General features: G+C 36.6%; 1 protein-coding gene across 5 annotated transcripts in view; it reads right to left on the bottom strand.

Moving 5' to 3' along the window:
- The window catches only part of UNC13C (unc-13 homolog C), a 233,908-nt gene that overhangs the window by 80,200 nt on the left and 137,430 nt on the right, over positions 1-16,278 (bottom strand). For all 5 annotated transcript variants that reach the window (XM_040601370.1, XM_040601366.1, XM_040601367.1 and 2 more), the window contains 4 exons: positions 11,258-11,408; positions 7,797-7,865; positions 6,326-6,415; positions 5,206-5,334 (listed from right to left, as the gene is read on the bottom strand). In XM_040601370.1, the coding sequence (XP_040457304.1) occupies positions 5,206-5,334; positions 6,326-6,415; positions 7,797-7,865; positions 11,258-11,408 (439 nt within the window). The remainder of the gene's footprint in view (positions 1-5,205; positions 5,335-6,325; positions 6,416-7,796; positions 7,866-11,257; positions 11,409-16,278) is intronic.

Raw genomic sequence — 16,278 nt, 5'->3', positions numbered from 1 at the left:
ACGTTAACCTAGATAGAAAGGAGGTTGAAGTACTTTGGCTTCAGCTCAAGTGTGTAATCAGGAGGCCACATGGTTTTGCATACCTGAATTGATGCCTGTCCTGTGATTGCTGTACTACTAATTACCTCATAATCATCAACCTACAGGAAGTATGTCACAAGCTTAGATGCAGAAATCTCTGTGTGTGGATTTCTCAGAATTGTCAGTGTTTCCATTTCACTCAATTCTAAGTCAATGTTTAGTGGCCATCACTCCGGAGCTGTATTATGGAAGGTCAGATTTCAATGTGCAATTGCTTTTGCCAGTATTCAGACACAAACTGGACTCGAAGCAACTGCACACAAATGGTGAAGTTTTTATACCCTCATAGCTACAGGAGTCAATAACACAGGAATCTGAATGCTGAGCATCCCACTCCAGCATATACTGTTCTTTGGGGATATTAAGATAGCCCAATCACATAGTATAAATAATTAAATAATAATGATCAATAAGTAAAGGAAACTGTTTGCAAAGAGCTATAATCCAAACTACTTTTAAAAACATGTTCACAACTAAAGGGGCTGGATTGTGAATTAACTGCAATCTCAAAAAATAAATATTGATTAGACTTTCATTGTTTATGAGAATCTGTATTTAAGCTTTGGGTAAAGTTCAGGGGTTTTTTGCTCATTGTTTTTAATTAATAACTAATCTTTACCAGTATTCAGATTTCAGCACTGAAAAGTATTCAGTCCTCTTGAGATCTAACATTAACTGACAACAGTTCACTGCTATGCACCTAGGGTTAACAAACAGTTGAAGAGTATAAGGCTTTGGACAGCAAACCAGTTTGTTTGTTCATCTCTTCTGATAACAATACTACCACCCTTCCTTACTTCAAGGTTGAAGCTCTACAGCTTTCCCTACTTTCCCTTTTACCAGCTCTGTGCTGCCACTGGATGATGAGCTATTCTCTTGACTTTCTACCTAGCGTACTCAAACAAGCTTCTAACAAGCAATTTTATCTGTAAGAATTGGTCTGTCTCTGATAGAGAAGTCTCAGCATGGGGTTTGAAATATCACAGCAAAAATGCATCTTTCTGCTGTTCTAAAGTACCTTATCAAAGGTTTTTCTATTACAGTGGCTGACATGCTGCCCATCAAAAACAATGCTACTGCATAAGGATAGGTCTCTAAGTACCCTCTGCATGCCAGATCTGAAGACATTAGAACCTTTTCAGTGCATCTACAGCAGTATGTGAATATAACAAAGAGCCTCACAACAAATATTACTTGGCACTGAAATTTGCATGCCTGAAAAATAGGACTCTCTGGTATAAACAGCTTTCACTACTGCACATACTTCATGATTCAATTCTTATAGTATTTGTATAAGAAATTAATAATCTACTAATCCTTTGTCATTTTTTATTAAAGAAAAAGAAGTACATCCCAAATGGAAAAGTGACCAGGGACTCACAGATGGGTACTGCAAGACTGAGTCAGCTCTCAAAGCGTAGGTCTATCCACATGCATCTACAGCACAATCTACAGCATCGTGTTAATACCGAAACTCTGATTCCCAAAAGCTAGGCTATCGTACATTACTGACCTGACCTACGGTGCTATATGTCTATGCAGAGATAAATTGCAAGGGAAGAGCACTGTGCTGCTACAGCTGTATAACACCTGGTTCTAGAACTAGTTATTGTGTTGTTAGTTCCTGGTCTTCTGCACCATGCTTCACTGTGACAACACACAGAGCTAAGTATCAGACAGAAGGAAAAGGTCTCCAAAATCAGGTAGAATTTCAACACTATTCTGCTGAGCAGGTGTCAAATATAGAGTATCCCGGTGTTTTTCTCCAGTATACTGGTGGTATCAGTCATGAAAGGATTTGTAGTGATCAAGAGCTCTTCAGAGAACAGGAAGTTTGATTTGCATTTTATTGATTTCACTCAGTGGAGAAGACTGCAAAAAGAATTATTGAAGGGACTTCAGTCATTTTGAGTGTCAGCCAAGTTTTCAAAATCTTTTTGTTGTCTTAAGAAAACAGAAACAGTGACGTATTTATAAATTAAGTCAGAAGGTTATCAAAGTGCTTCCTAAACTATTTAAAGGCACTCTTTTTTTAATATAAAGCAGCTAGCTCCCAACTCAGATCAGTGTTAATTAAAAAGAGAAAATACTGCATCTGCTGCATAAGGAATTAGGTAATTCCTCATCAGAGTGCTTTGTCTCAAATAATGAGGACGTTGTCAGTATATGTGTCAGTAAGACCGTCAAGTAAAACACATGTTTTATCATCTGTAGTACTCATTTGCTTTATGTCATCAGCTGTTCTTTGTATTCTGGTACGAGACTGTTGTATGACGTTTTGCATACTGTTAACATTTACCATGCTTCACTCCAGGAAATATTGCTGTTCCCCAGGGGTGACACAGTGCTGCAAGGTATTTGCTTTGTAACAGTGGTTGTCTCTCTGGCATGAAGGTAGCGAGTAATAAAGAGGCAGTGGGAATTGCTGAGCCTATTTTATGGTTCACTTCTTACTCTTCTTAACAGTGATAAATTTTCCAAAACTACAACTTAAGCACCCTCAATTTCATCATTTATTGTTCTATTTTCACCCCAAAATCAGACAATTACACACATTCAAACATTAAATATTTCCTAGAAATACTGTGGCAGGCATCTTTAACAATTTTAGGTTGAAGACAAAAAGCAAATGCAAAAGGTTACATACAGAGATAGTACATACTAATGTGCAGGAACCTACTACTGCTGGCCAGGTTGAAATACTACTCCTTAAGTAGACTGTCTACGTTCCACTTTTTCATAATATCATCCACAATATGATTCAGGCAAGAAATGAACCATGGTAAACCCCTGAACCTGCAGTGGGCCTTGGCAGGAGAACAGCTGCCAGTCTTTCCCCTGAGTAAGAGCAGGTGGTGACCTACATATGAACCATTTCTTCTTGCTTTGGGGTTGATTGACTCCAGTTCTCACTACTCACAGCTCAAATCTCAGTTGTGCAGCTAAAACATGAACCTCCTGTGCTATAGGTTCACCCAAGCTGTATACCTAGCTGTTCCTAAAATTAAATGCATACGTAGATACATTGGTAGCAAAATATAAGAGGATAATGCAGAAGGCAGTTTTCTTGTACAATTCTAGAGCTGATGCAAAATTTAGGTAGTAATTTCAATTATTTTACTCATATCTATTAAAGCTATATCAGTTTGATTGTATTTCTTAGAATTGCATCTCACCTGCTGTGAAACAAAGTTTTGCTATCTGTTATTAAGATATGTGATTGTCATTTGATTACTGTTAGCGATGAGTTATTTTGAATGTGGACTAGTTATCTTAAATTTAAATTTTGCTTATTGCACATTTTCACTAAAATTTCTTGTACATGCTAGTGATCGTAACTCCATAGACACTTGCCTGCTTCAAGTTTCTGCATACAAACTCACCTGCTGGAAATCTTGCTGAAAGAGAGTAGAAAAGGCATACAAATACAGTGAAATGCAGTTAATTAACTTTTCCAGCTGAGTGAATATTTGTGGATTTTTTTATTTATTTCAGGCCTTCGCATTACTCTATCATTAATTAAGTAGAGTTGTATAAGAGAAAATTAATGCAATGACATTGCCCCCCCCAAAAATAAACTGGAGAGAGACATCACTTTAAACTTGTTTTACGTTCTCTACCAATTAGAAAGGCTACAATATCACTGCATTATATAATAGTTGGGTTAAAAGAGATGGGTTAAACTATAAATTAAAAATAGATGGGTTAAACTATGACTTCACAGAAAACAGTGAAAATTTTAAAATACAGATAAACATTTGCATGCGTCACAATGCTTTGCAGAAGTAAGATGACTTCACTTTTAACTGTTTACTAAGACAGCTAGCATCTGCCGATAAACTCTGCAGACTTACGCGATTGTCTAGCAACAGCTCATAATATATTTAAAAGACAAGATCAAATTGCTGCAGAGTAACTGCTAGCAGGAAAACAGAACACTTCATAAGGCAAATATGTGCGATGTTTGAAGCTGCTGCTAATTTATACTGCTTCTCCATTTACAGCATCATCTGTTGGAGAATAAACATACACAAGCACTCAGAGTGTGGAGTGTCTATGGGTGCTGGTGAGAAACTCTTATGTTCAAAGCTTGGCAGCTAGAGATAAGTTTTCTGATGTGACAGGAATCCAACATTAGAAAATAAATTCTTACTTCCAAAAACTTGAATGTATAGCATGTACTGCCTCTCCTGAAATACAGGAATTAATATTTTGGATTCCAGTGAAACGTGCTTTCAGATAAAATTTGAGGTCTTTTATCATGTAATATGACTGTTCTCATCTATTATATACTACACAGCAATTGTGTATTTGCCAAAAAAACTCAATTCACCCTTTTCAAGGCTGAAATAGTCATTGAAATACCATTTTTCAGTGTACCACCCAGAAGGCAAAAGTAAGGAACAACAGGTAATGTGATAAAGCAGTGATGCTCATTTTAGACAGTTGTATAATTTTGCAGATACAGATTGCTTAATTTTCATATTACTTACAGAATAAACTCTGGCCATATTATAGGAAAAAAAAAAAATCAAAAGCATTATCCAGGCTTTTGCATGGCATTTGGAATATAACAAATGCTATAATTATTTTGCATTGATAGTTCAGCCCAACAGACTAATTTTAAGAAATGTTATAGAATTTTCCTTTACTTCCTTGAAGCAATTACTAAAGGTTGGATCCAAGTATGCACCACAGGTGTTAAAATATAAGGCTGGAAAGGCAATATATAATTTAAAAAAAATTGTAATGCTTCTTTTCTAGAGCTACTGAAGTGAAATAATACATTTTTAAAATTTATTTTCCAATTACAGATCTTAAATGAACAGTAATCAATCTAATGTCATATTCCCTAAAGCCCCTGGACAATTTTACAGTTAGGTCCAATATTATGACCAAGTTGTGAATTAACATGTTCATTTTGAAACTCATTTTGTTAAACATTTTAGAGTTCATAGCCATCTGTAGGTTTATTTATGATATATTGCTCCTTCTAACATAAATGAAATGAAAATAACCTGAGTGCTTTAATATGAAGGAACACTGGAATGCTTTGTGTTTACTTATGGTAAACTAACAATAATAAATGAGCAATAGCATGAAACAAGTTCATATTGGCCTTACCTGATCAACTAACTGGAAGTAGAGGTCATAGCAATTGTCAAAAATGTATTTGTAAGTTGAGTCCAGGCAAGCTCTTACACAGTCTTTCACCACAGTACTGGCTCGAGGTGGGCTCTGCAGTTCAAGGACCTAATAAAATATTTCATAAATGGTAGACTGTCAGAATTAGATTGAACGCAAAAAATCCAAGTGTTATAATGAATAAAGTTCTGTAACACAAGATGAAAAGTCTTTAAATATAGCAATGATAAAAATATTTAAAATTGTGTTGACTTAAGGTGATCTTAGTTTAAAGATGCATTAAACCCCATATTAAGTTAAGCAAGTAGATCGCATCACTAAGTTTTATTTGAAAGAAAGTATTCGTATGATGAAAGAAGCATATGTGTCCAAGGGTTTTCACCTCTAGTGGAAAACCTAAAGGTTTTTCTATTATTTAGGGAATAATTAAACCATATAATTTCCTCTGAATATCAGCCAAATAACTCTTCACTTTTTAAAGCAATAGGTTCCACTTTTTATTACACTTTAGGATACATTAATTTGAACTTCAACTTAATGGATTATTTTAATTCTTATGTAGTGCCTAATGCAGTGAAATCACATGCTTTTGTGACAAACGTTGCTTTCTGTTTCTGTATTTTCATCCAGTAATATTAATGTATACCATTCCGTTCTAAAAATATTTTAGAAGTTGACCACCTAGATATCAACATCTGGAGTAAGTAAGGAGAGCCGAGTTATAACTACCAGGAAAACACAATTCTATGACACGTGTTCCTAAGAAGTTCAACTGAGTTTACTTTATGTGACTTGACTTTAAACTAAATAAAAAAGTATTTTTTTTGTTTCCTTCGGGAGATGTAAAAATCATTGTTAAAAATGCAAAAGACAGTTGTTTATTTTTCAAAGATAATGGCTTTTACCACATTATTAATACAAAGGATGAATAAGATGACTTTACCTTAATGATGTTCAGTAAGCTGAGAGATCTAATTTAAAACTGAATCAGATGAATCAATTAAGAGCATTAACTAGAGTATGATTTTCCTGGAAAATAAAAGGCAACAGCTTTTTTTTTTTTTTTTTTTTAAGCCATTGTGCAAATAAAGGACAATACCTTCATTCGAAAAAAAGTAATGCTGGTAAGCAGGTCCACAGTTGATTTCAGATCTTGGAGTCTTTCAGTATTACTGGCAGGAAAATTATCCTGGTGAATTAGGAAGAGAGGAATCAGGTAAAATTGGAGTTACAGGTAAGATCCTTGAACAGCTAAGAAAAAAAAAAACCGCTGGGAAAACAAAGATGCTGCTTGGAAGGATTAGAAATGTCCACCTGTTACCTGAAGCCTGCCTGTGAGGAAGTCAGTGATAAGCACCCCTTCAACATGAATAGGAACACCTCTGGATAATGCTCCTGTATTTGTAATATGAATGATTTAAAATATTGTGATAATTCCAAAACATTAATGGAGTATAAAACACTATAAAAAGACTGGAAAATGTTGCTAATAAAAATAATTTATGGGTTCTCCATGGTACATAAACTACTTGGAGGCACAAATGCAGTAGTAAGCTTGATGAAGAAATCTATGAAACATTTGCTATGGTTTCTAGATTAACAGGAAGGCTGATGGGAAGCAGTGTTACGATCATGGCTTCATACTAACACAGCCAAATATTCTCATGCTCCAATATTATCTGGATAACATCCTTCAAAATTAAAAGATCCTAGGATGAACATATCTGCTGCACAAAGGATATGGTCTTAAAAACTGAGTATGTGCAACTTCTACTACCTCTGATACCTTAAGGTTCTTTTACCTATTCCCTTTCTCCTTCAGATTTAGAAAGCAGACCAGATGAACACAGAAATCCTTGAGTTGGAGGCTGCCATTCCTAGAAGCTGAAAGGAGAGTCATAGCTGATGGAGCCCTATATTGCATATGTATCATCCATAAGTTTCATGATCCAGTGGAATGGAAAGGAGAGGGAGTTCAGAATGGTATGATAACTTGCAGGTACTCAGTGCATGCTTCTTTCCTGAAAGGCTGGGTTTGGAGCATACCTTGGTGGAAAGAGCTTCCATAAGGCAGAAATGAAACTGGAATTCCTACCATGTAGAAAAATGAGGAGTGAAGTCTCTTTCAAGATTCCTAGGATCTTAGCATGCAAGTTGCAGCAAAGATGTCAGTCTCTCAAAACAAATACAGCAGTAACTGTAATTTGCACCACATGAGTCAGTGAAGGCAATTCCCAGATAAATTAACATAATCAAGATATGGATTAATTTAACTGAAGTTGTTGAATTGTACTCTTTTCTTGAATGTCTGGTCAACCTTTGAACGATTCTCAGCTTTTGCAATGAAAAGAATAACTTTTTTTAAATTGGAAAAATATTGTTGTTACACTGCTTAAATTCTGTAAACTTTTGTTCCAAAATTTGGGGTCTTACATCAGCACTCAATATTTTCAGCTTCTATGCCAAAAAGGGATTAATCTCTACAACTTCTTTAAGCAGATAAATCCCACAGGGATATTCACAAGAAAAAACATTTAAGTTGTCCTCTAGATAGAATATGTTACACATACCCTGTATTTAGATAAATCAATCCTCAGAGAATTGTGCAACTGATCCAGCAGTTTTATGAACTTTTCCCTCTGTAAAAAAAAAACAATATGTTGCATAAGAATTTGCAGTTCCTGTAACTGGTGGTTTTTTAGAAATCTGCTTTCCATTCGTAACTAGGAAAACTGATTGTTTTCCATTGTTTCATATAGAAGTGCTTGTCTGAGATATCTGTGTTTCAAGGAAACATTCACTTTATTTTTCATTTCTATCCTATATTGTGATTTACCTGGTACACACTCAACACTGTGCAGCTGTGCAAAACATTAGTGAGGTGACATTGACTTTCCTATGCAGCATTTTACTTTCTTAACAAATGATGCATTGTTAAATAACTCAAAATATCTGGAAACTGAAAAGCATTTCCTGATGTCTCTGACCAAAAATGCAAACCCAGCATCAATTCAGCATAAAGTCCAAAGCGTTAGGTTGTGTTAGCTAGGCTTGTTAAAGCAGATAAGCTTGTTAAATTTTTATATTTGCCTTGTAATTGCCTACACTCTTAGAGAAAGCACTTCCCCCTTCCTTTAATGTGTAAAAAGTGATGCTCATTTACAGCAGAATTTGGTGTAAAAGTATGAATGAAAATTATGCTTCAGAAACAGTGCCTTTTGTAGGAATAAGCTAAGTAGTACTATGCAGTTAGTTTTCACTTTCAAATGTGAAGATTAATTTGTTATCTTGACAGCTGAAGGTGCAGTGAAAGTATTTTGCTGTGAGACATGCAGATGAGTCATGCCATTCTCAAGTAATACTAATGAGAGTTTCCAATTAACAGTCTTCAAGTTCGAACATATTCCGTAGCCCACTGCACAGAACCGCAGTAATCCTTGCCAGCCTACATGAAAGCAGGAGGCTTGTGGAAGCAGCAAGGTCTGGAAGCTCTCAGTCTGCGTGATTGTATCCACACCACCCCTGAAATACGTGCCGCACTACTATGAAAACAGAGTTCTTTGTGCACTGTCTCTCATCACTGGAGCACTAACCTACACCAAAAGGCACTAATTTGGCACAGTTCCCTGAAGGTATCAATCAAAAGGGAACTTTTTTGTCATTCTATAAATCCGTACTGAACTATTCAGCCAGCCAAATCCTTCCCAGCTGTAGCCTGAGGACTTGAATTTGAGATGTTCTTTTTGATGAATGATGTGCAGCTATCCACTAACAAATGCCCTTTTACCCAAGAGAGAAAAATAATCTAATATTTTGCCTATAAGTCAATTGCTTGAAAAAAGAGCTCCAAATCTCTATTAGTGATGCTTACTACTGTCTTTCCATCCATCTGTTGAACTCTGAATTGGATTGGAATTTGCGTCAAAGGTAAACTGGCATTAACATCAGAGAGAGGACTTAATCTCTGTCCAATCTGAGGATAAAGTAGTTCCGATCGTTAGAAAAGTGGAGAAAAAAAAAGAACAGAAAATCCAGCAAAACATTCTAAATTTCAAAAGCTGGATCAAACTCAAAAGTCTAATAGACCTTGAACATTGAGAGTAGCCTTGTATCAACAGAGATGTAGAGTCATTCCATAATAAACCATTGATTAGCTTATAAAAGAAGTTTATTAAATAAGAACATAGCAATATTGTGCTGCAATGGTAATACAATAATTAAATCATAAATATTCTGATAGTGCTTTTTAGCTATAAAACTTTTTTGCTTTATGGTAATGGAGCAATGTTAATATTCGTCTTTCAAAGCAAACCCCTAGCAGCAGGAGAGAAAGCTCCTGTTCAAGAAAATGCTGTCTCCAAACTAAAGACCCAGCCCTGGAGACATTTATATGTGCGTACTTCCACCAGGTTTAACATTTAAAAGAAAAATAAATAAATTGGTATTTAGAGTAGATACTTAAAAAAAAAAAATCCAAAACTGAATGGATGTGAAAACAATGACTTAATGGATTTTTAAAATTTTTTACAGACTCAACGACTTAGATTTGAAAATACATTAATATTTGTACTGCTTTAGGAGTATTTAGTACTAATGGTTGACTATTTACAGCTGTAAGCAGTAGCAGCAGATCCTAAGAACATTCAGGATTTAGCAATAATACAAAAAAAAAATCAATCTTTGGTATTATTACTACACAAAGTGGGTTTTATAGATACATGTTCTATCTCAAAGGTACTTGTGCATGAAATGCAAGCTAATATTTAGCTTCAACTATCTGAGGCCTTGTATTAAAAAATTACGCAGGAATGCTTTACTTAATATACTGCTACAAATCCAAATTTGTTTTAGCATCCAGTGCAAATTTTCTTTACAAAACTAAACATTTATACTTTTTTCCAGGCATGGACTGAATTACTTTACTGAGCACAGTCTGATAATTGTGGTTTTGACTTCTGATGGGAAGACAAAAGCAAAACCAGAATTAAGTCTTTCTTGGTTTACTACTCCAAATGTATAATTTCATAACGTTGTCTTGAAAATCCTGAAATTCATAATGTTTCTATTATTCTTAATACTGGAGAACAGCATTACTACCTCTAACACTACTTCAAACAACTATAATTTGTATTTAATAAATTGCAATTATGTTTGATATTTTGTGTCAATAAATGATATTTTACAAAATATTATCAAGAGTTCATAGCTACTGTTAAATGAAAAAAAGCTTTAATATTGGCCATACAAATAACAGCCAAAAAAACCCCAAAACCAGGAATGAATGCATTTTTCAGCATTAAATTGTATTTATACCCTTATCTCTGACTGTATCACGTGTAATGGTAGTGATATGAAAGCAATCTCTTTGAATTATTGCTCTCAACTCCCCAGTGAGTGTAGGTAAACAGATTAGAATACAGAGTGAATGAATCTTATTTTTTATCATGTTCAAAGACTAGGAAGTCTACACTGTGAGATACTTACCCACAGAATGAAAGTTAGCAACAACAAAAAAAGTGCTACCACATCCTGGTATTCCTCCTACAATCTCTGATACCTACATCCAGGTTTGGACAGTGCACCATTATTTCAGCAAAAATAAGAGTCCATCATTATAGGCTGTTTTGAGAAGAAGAATAGTACTTATGGCTAAATCCATTAGGTTAATATGAGCTCACTGATGACACACCCTAAGAAAGCAACTGCAACTGATAGTCTAGCGCAGTTAGTTTGCAAGCCCTGCTGCAATAAAACCAAAAACGGATTGTTGAAGATTTTAGTACAATGAATGTGTGCCAGTAATTTCTACACTATACGCCTTATGTTTCATTATGTAAAGAACTGAACAGTATCTTCTCCAGCTTTTATAATGACTGATTTTAGAGACTCAGGGTAAAATTTTCAAAAGCTAACAGCAACTCTTATTTAAAAGACCAACTTTTAAAAATTTTTGAATTTAAATGTTAATATGGTATCATATATTAGAAAAAAAGAATGAGGACTAGATATGCTATTAAAAAAGTCTACTTACCCCGAAGTTAGTAGCAGCAAACCGGTCTGAAGCAGATACATTCGTTGCTGCCGTAGTATGAGCATAGAAAGCATTTATATTGGCCAACAATGTACTCATAACTGCTGGAACACCAGGGCACATATATTTAGAAGACAGACAGGAAAAGTGCCTACAATTCAAACAGATTGACAGTTATTAAAAACGGCAAAGATTCTGCTCTTCCTCTCACCACAATTTCTTTTTGGCTCCAATGATGTAGCTTTCAAGCTACCTCATGGACAACTGCGCAGAAATATTTGAGGAAAATCCAGACATAATTGATATAATTGCACACTGTTATTTTCTTGTTGCACACTATTGCACACTGATATTTTCACATTGAACACAAAAAGATGCACATTTGCTTCTCACTCTGTTAATCCTAAATACAAAACCATGGTTTAACAATTGCTGTTAAGCAAAACATTCATTATTGAACACAAACTTAAAATCAAACGTGAACTTACAATCATAAAAGGCTGCAAGAGATCTATGCTCTGGTGGAGGAGGATTTAACTGGTGCCAACAAAAAGACTCAAACCAGCATTTTAACGTGGCTTGTATTTTAGGCTACATTATTAACGAGTGGTGAGGCACCAAGCAACTGTGTTCACCTTCATTTGATTTAGGCCATATCTGAAACTGTTCCACTTTGATGCAGGCCAGTAAAATTTAGGTAATCAGTCTTTTAAACTGGAACCAGCCAAAACCAGAGCTGCAACGTAACAGCACTGTTTATCTGTTTAAAACAACAGAAGATGCCTGCTTATAACAAAGAGCTTACAACATAAAAAACATGAGATAAGATGGATAAAAGATCTAACCCATGAGAGCGAACAACATCATTGCGAAACATAAAACCTTAATTTCAAGATTTATAGTTAGGCAGGACTGGGAGGGAGATAATGGGGTAAAGAGTAACTGTATAGAGACATGAAAGAGACTGAGGGGGACTAAGCAAAGAAGATGGTGAAAATGAATATAACGGTCAAAGAGAAGACGATGAAGAAACTCCAATAACTGGAGCTCTCTGCATGTCCGAAGGCCCTGATTTTGGCAGCACGCTCCTCTTTGCTGGAGTCTCTGGCTCCTCTTGACTGTTTCTCCTTGGGAGCATAAGGCAGAGCAGTGTGCTGGGCCTGAACCACCTGGGCCCTAGTACCCATCCAAGAGAAAAATTAACACAAGGTACAACTGAACTCCATCCTGCTGAGCTTAACCCACGAACCCTCAAATGGTGCCACTGCCCAGACAATGTCCCAGCAATGTCATTCAAGATTTTTTGTATCTTGTATTTGGATTCCTGTTCCTAAAGTTATAAAAAATGAGCTCTTTATACTTTCTTGCAAGCCTGCACACAAACTCTACCTACACCATGCTTTCTGATATCCTCCTACTGTCTCGGCAGTCCTCTCAATTCCTTCATTCTGAGACTTGCCTTGCGCTCTTGTCACTGACCCTGTTCATCATATTCCTGCTTTCAGATATTTTTTCCTAGGGTCCCCCATGCCACTGACTTTGTGTATTTGCTGATGCCTTTTTTATAACCCTTTGAGGTGATCTGCGGTTTCTTGACTGCCAAACAACTCATACTTCTGCTAGCCTATAGTTTTTAAAAGGGAAATTGGGAAAATGGAGTAAGCCAGTAGAAGGCAGCATGCAAAGTCTGTCTTGCTTCTGCTTTTCCAGTTCTCCTCTCACGGTGCACAGACTCTTACTACAGAAGCTCATCTATAGATTCAGAAATAGGGCTAAAACATTGCTCTGGGCTGTCAGTACCTCACATCACTCCAAGCCCTCTCCAAGTTTCATTTACTTTGCAAACGAGACATCTAAATTGTAATGTTTACTTCAGAAATCTGTGTCAGGTCACAGATATGTTAAAAAGGAAGAAAACTGCCAAATTCCCCAGTGTCCAGGCTCAGGAATCAGTCTTCATTAACATACCTGATACCTAGCTTATCTGATACCTGAATGGTTATCAGAAATGGACACCATAAAATTATTAGCCAAACTGCTCTCCTCAACAGCCATAGTCAATGAAACAGACTAGAGAACCTCTAAGACATTTGAAATAGAATCAGCTGCTCTCTGATTATCAAGCTACTTGCTTGATAGTAAACACATCCACCTACAGTTAGGTGATCACTATGGTCACCACAGGACAAATGTTTCGGACTCATCCTAGCTGTAAAGTGTGTTTTAATTACCATTGAGTGCTCAAAACATGTGTGTGATCCATAAATTCAACTATTTCACTCTTTTTTTCTAAAAAAAAAAAAGTAGAAGAGATGTATAACAACTGACCCTGTAATTGAAAAGCAGTTGGCTGGAAAACTTATAAAATTGTAATTTTCTAACTCTTTTGCATCTCACTCAAAATAAATCCTCTTATAATTTAAGTCGTAACCCCCAAGAAAAAAACCAAGTCCTTAATTATGCATGTGCAAATACCTAAGGAAAATCCCAGCACATATTCATATTTTACTACTTTTAAGTATCATCCAAAGTCTCTGAAGTATTAAGGACATAAGATTTCAACAGGAGTGGATACTGGTATGAATCAAGCCCTTAATCCTACTCCAAAGCTAAACTGAGAAGCTGAATAATTGTTGGATTTTCTAGTTTACCTGACTGGGCGAGGAGACTGGAAGAGAAGGGATCCAATTGGGGATGGGAGGCAGGAGAGGCAGGCTCATATTAAAGAGATTCTAGGGCTACAATCCTCATGTATGGGGTTTCTCTGTATTTGCAGCCTTTCCAGACCAAGCCAGGAGACCCACTTTTTGGGCTTTCTCTAGCATTAGACCAGGGGTCCTCAAACTAGGGCCCGCGGGCTGGATACAGCCCCCCAGGGTCCTCAATCCGGCCCCCGGTATTTACAGACCCCCCCTGCCCCACCCCGCCGGGGGTTGGGGGGGGAAACCAAGCAGCCGCAGATGACTGCCTGCCACTTCACCCACGTGCCGGCCCCCTGGTTAAAAAGTTTGAGGACCCCTGCATTAGAATCTCTTTAAAGTATTTTCGAGCTGGATTTATGTATCACATAGTCTTGCACCAATATATAGTGACACTTAAAATTTGTGTCATAGTAGACATGTTCAAAGTGCTTTGCAAATATGTCTCAGCATTCCTGTAAGATAGATCACTAAGCGCTACTACCTCTGTTTTACAAAATTAAGAGAAACTGCTCAAATCTACACAGCCAATCAATCACATGGGCCAGCACTTGAACTCAGCATTGCCAGCTATGTGGGTCACAGGGACAATACTACCAAACCTTTCATTCATTGCCAGCGTTCTACAGAAGTGCTTTTAAATACTGCAAAGTGAACAAGTGTAACACAGCTATCTGCTCCTCAGGAAAATCTTTCATTGTATATCATGTTTATTATCAAGTAGAACGATTTCCTTTGTGTAAACTACAACAGTGATGTCAGGTGATTCTCACCAGTTTCAGGTAACCTGTAAAGTTAATAGAAATCTCACCTGGTCTATTCATCACATGCATTTTGAAAATGCGATTAGCAGAACTGTCTTTTTAAAAACTGACACCAAAATAATTAAGATATACTTTTACCATTCACCTTTAATTTCCAAAAATCTTCTAGTGGACCTAAAGATCCTTAGCGCATGAAGAACCCCAAGCTGGAGTTAAGGCACTAATAACCCCACTTGCCTTAGAGTCACACCTGTAACATGCCCTGCTGAAGGGAGGAGGCAGACAAAAGGGGCAGTCAGCAGCAGTCAGTGTGAGAAGCCATTGAGACTGTTATCAGCTGCCCACAGGAAACATGACAAATTGCAAAAATAGTTGGGGTCAACATCTCAAGTTCAGCGAGTTGTCTTATGCAGGTTCTTCTAATGACTTCACATTGAGCTACTAAAGACCTGGACTGAGCTCTTGTCTCGAAAATAGACCCAAATTTTACTGAATTGTTGTAAGGAAAATTTAAACCTATTGATGTAGTGTATGTCCTTATTACAGTACTAAACTGTTCTACCTGTTATTTGGTTAGTGAAATCGATGATAAAACATCTGTGTCAAGTGACAGGTTATGTGAATTTTTGCTTCTCTCCTTCATTTAATTAAGATCTCTAAAATTCACAGGACCTATTAAGTTTATCACAGGCAATATGGGTCATGACTCAGAGTGCTGATAACCCATTTCCTTCTGCTTGCTAAAATAAAAGAAAGAGGAAACTTCCGTGTTTTTGTAGGCATCTGAAAACAGCAGCCAGTGGCAGGAGTTATTAACCATTCCTAATGGGCATATGATGTCACAGCAACCATTGCTATGTCTCATATATTTCAGAGTAATATGCATTGTTTAAGTTAGAGTCATGTGTCTAAAACTAGGCCTGCTTGCCTCAACTTTCTTACCATGCAACTTCCTGACCAACATGCAGTGCCTGTGATTCTTCCAGTTTTTCTGCTAGTGTGACTCGACAAAGAAAGAAGGCTAATTAATGTGCTGTACTCAGAAAGCAAATACTATCAATGAAAATTACTTTAATGGGTGATTTGTGTGCTTTCTGCAATGCAGCCACATTAACTGAAGGCTAGCAGGAGAACAAGATGGCATAGTTAATGCCCATTAACCTGCTGGAGTGAGAACTATGTCGCTGATTTAGAAGCATTAGGTTCTACCTGTGGTGACTCTTGCCAGTGAGAAGCGGAGATCTTAATAGAGCTTTTATTGCACTTGATTCCACTACGCAGTAAATCCAGGATGCTGACATCTTGTATAATGTCAGTGTCTAGTCAAATACTGTTTTGATTCGTGCTTTGCTTTTTGCCTTCTAAAGAGAAATAGACTATGTTGACAGATGAATGAGAGGAAGAAAATTTTTTTTTTGGTGGTGGAGGGGTGGCTTAATATATGTAGATAAACTTCCAATACGATTCCTTCCAGACATTGAATTTACAGCATAAATCACCATCCATCAATACAGTCATCAAAATAAAGGCCAGCTGGATCACTGAGCTGCTGTTCTGT

The sequence above is a fragment of the Falco naumanni genome, chromosome 7, assembly GCF_017639655.2.
Source record: "Falco naumanni isolate bFalNau1 chromosome 7, bFalNau1.pat, whole genome shotgun sequence".
Lineage (NCBI taxonomy): Eukaryota > Metazoa > Chordata > Aves > Falconiformes > Falconidae > Falco > Falco naumanni.
Note: the sequence above shows the minus strand (reverse complement) of the source record. Positions and strands in the feature narration are given on the sequence as shown.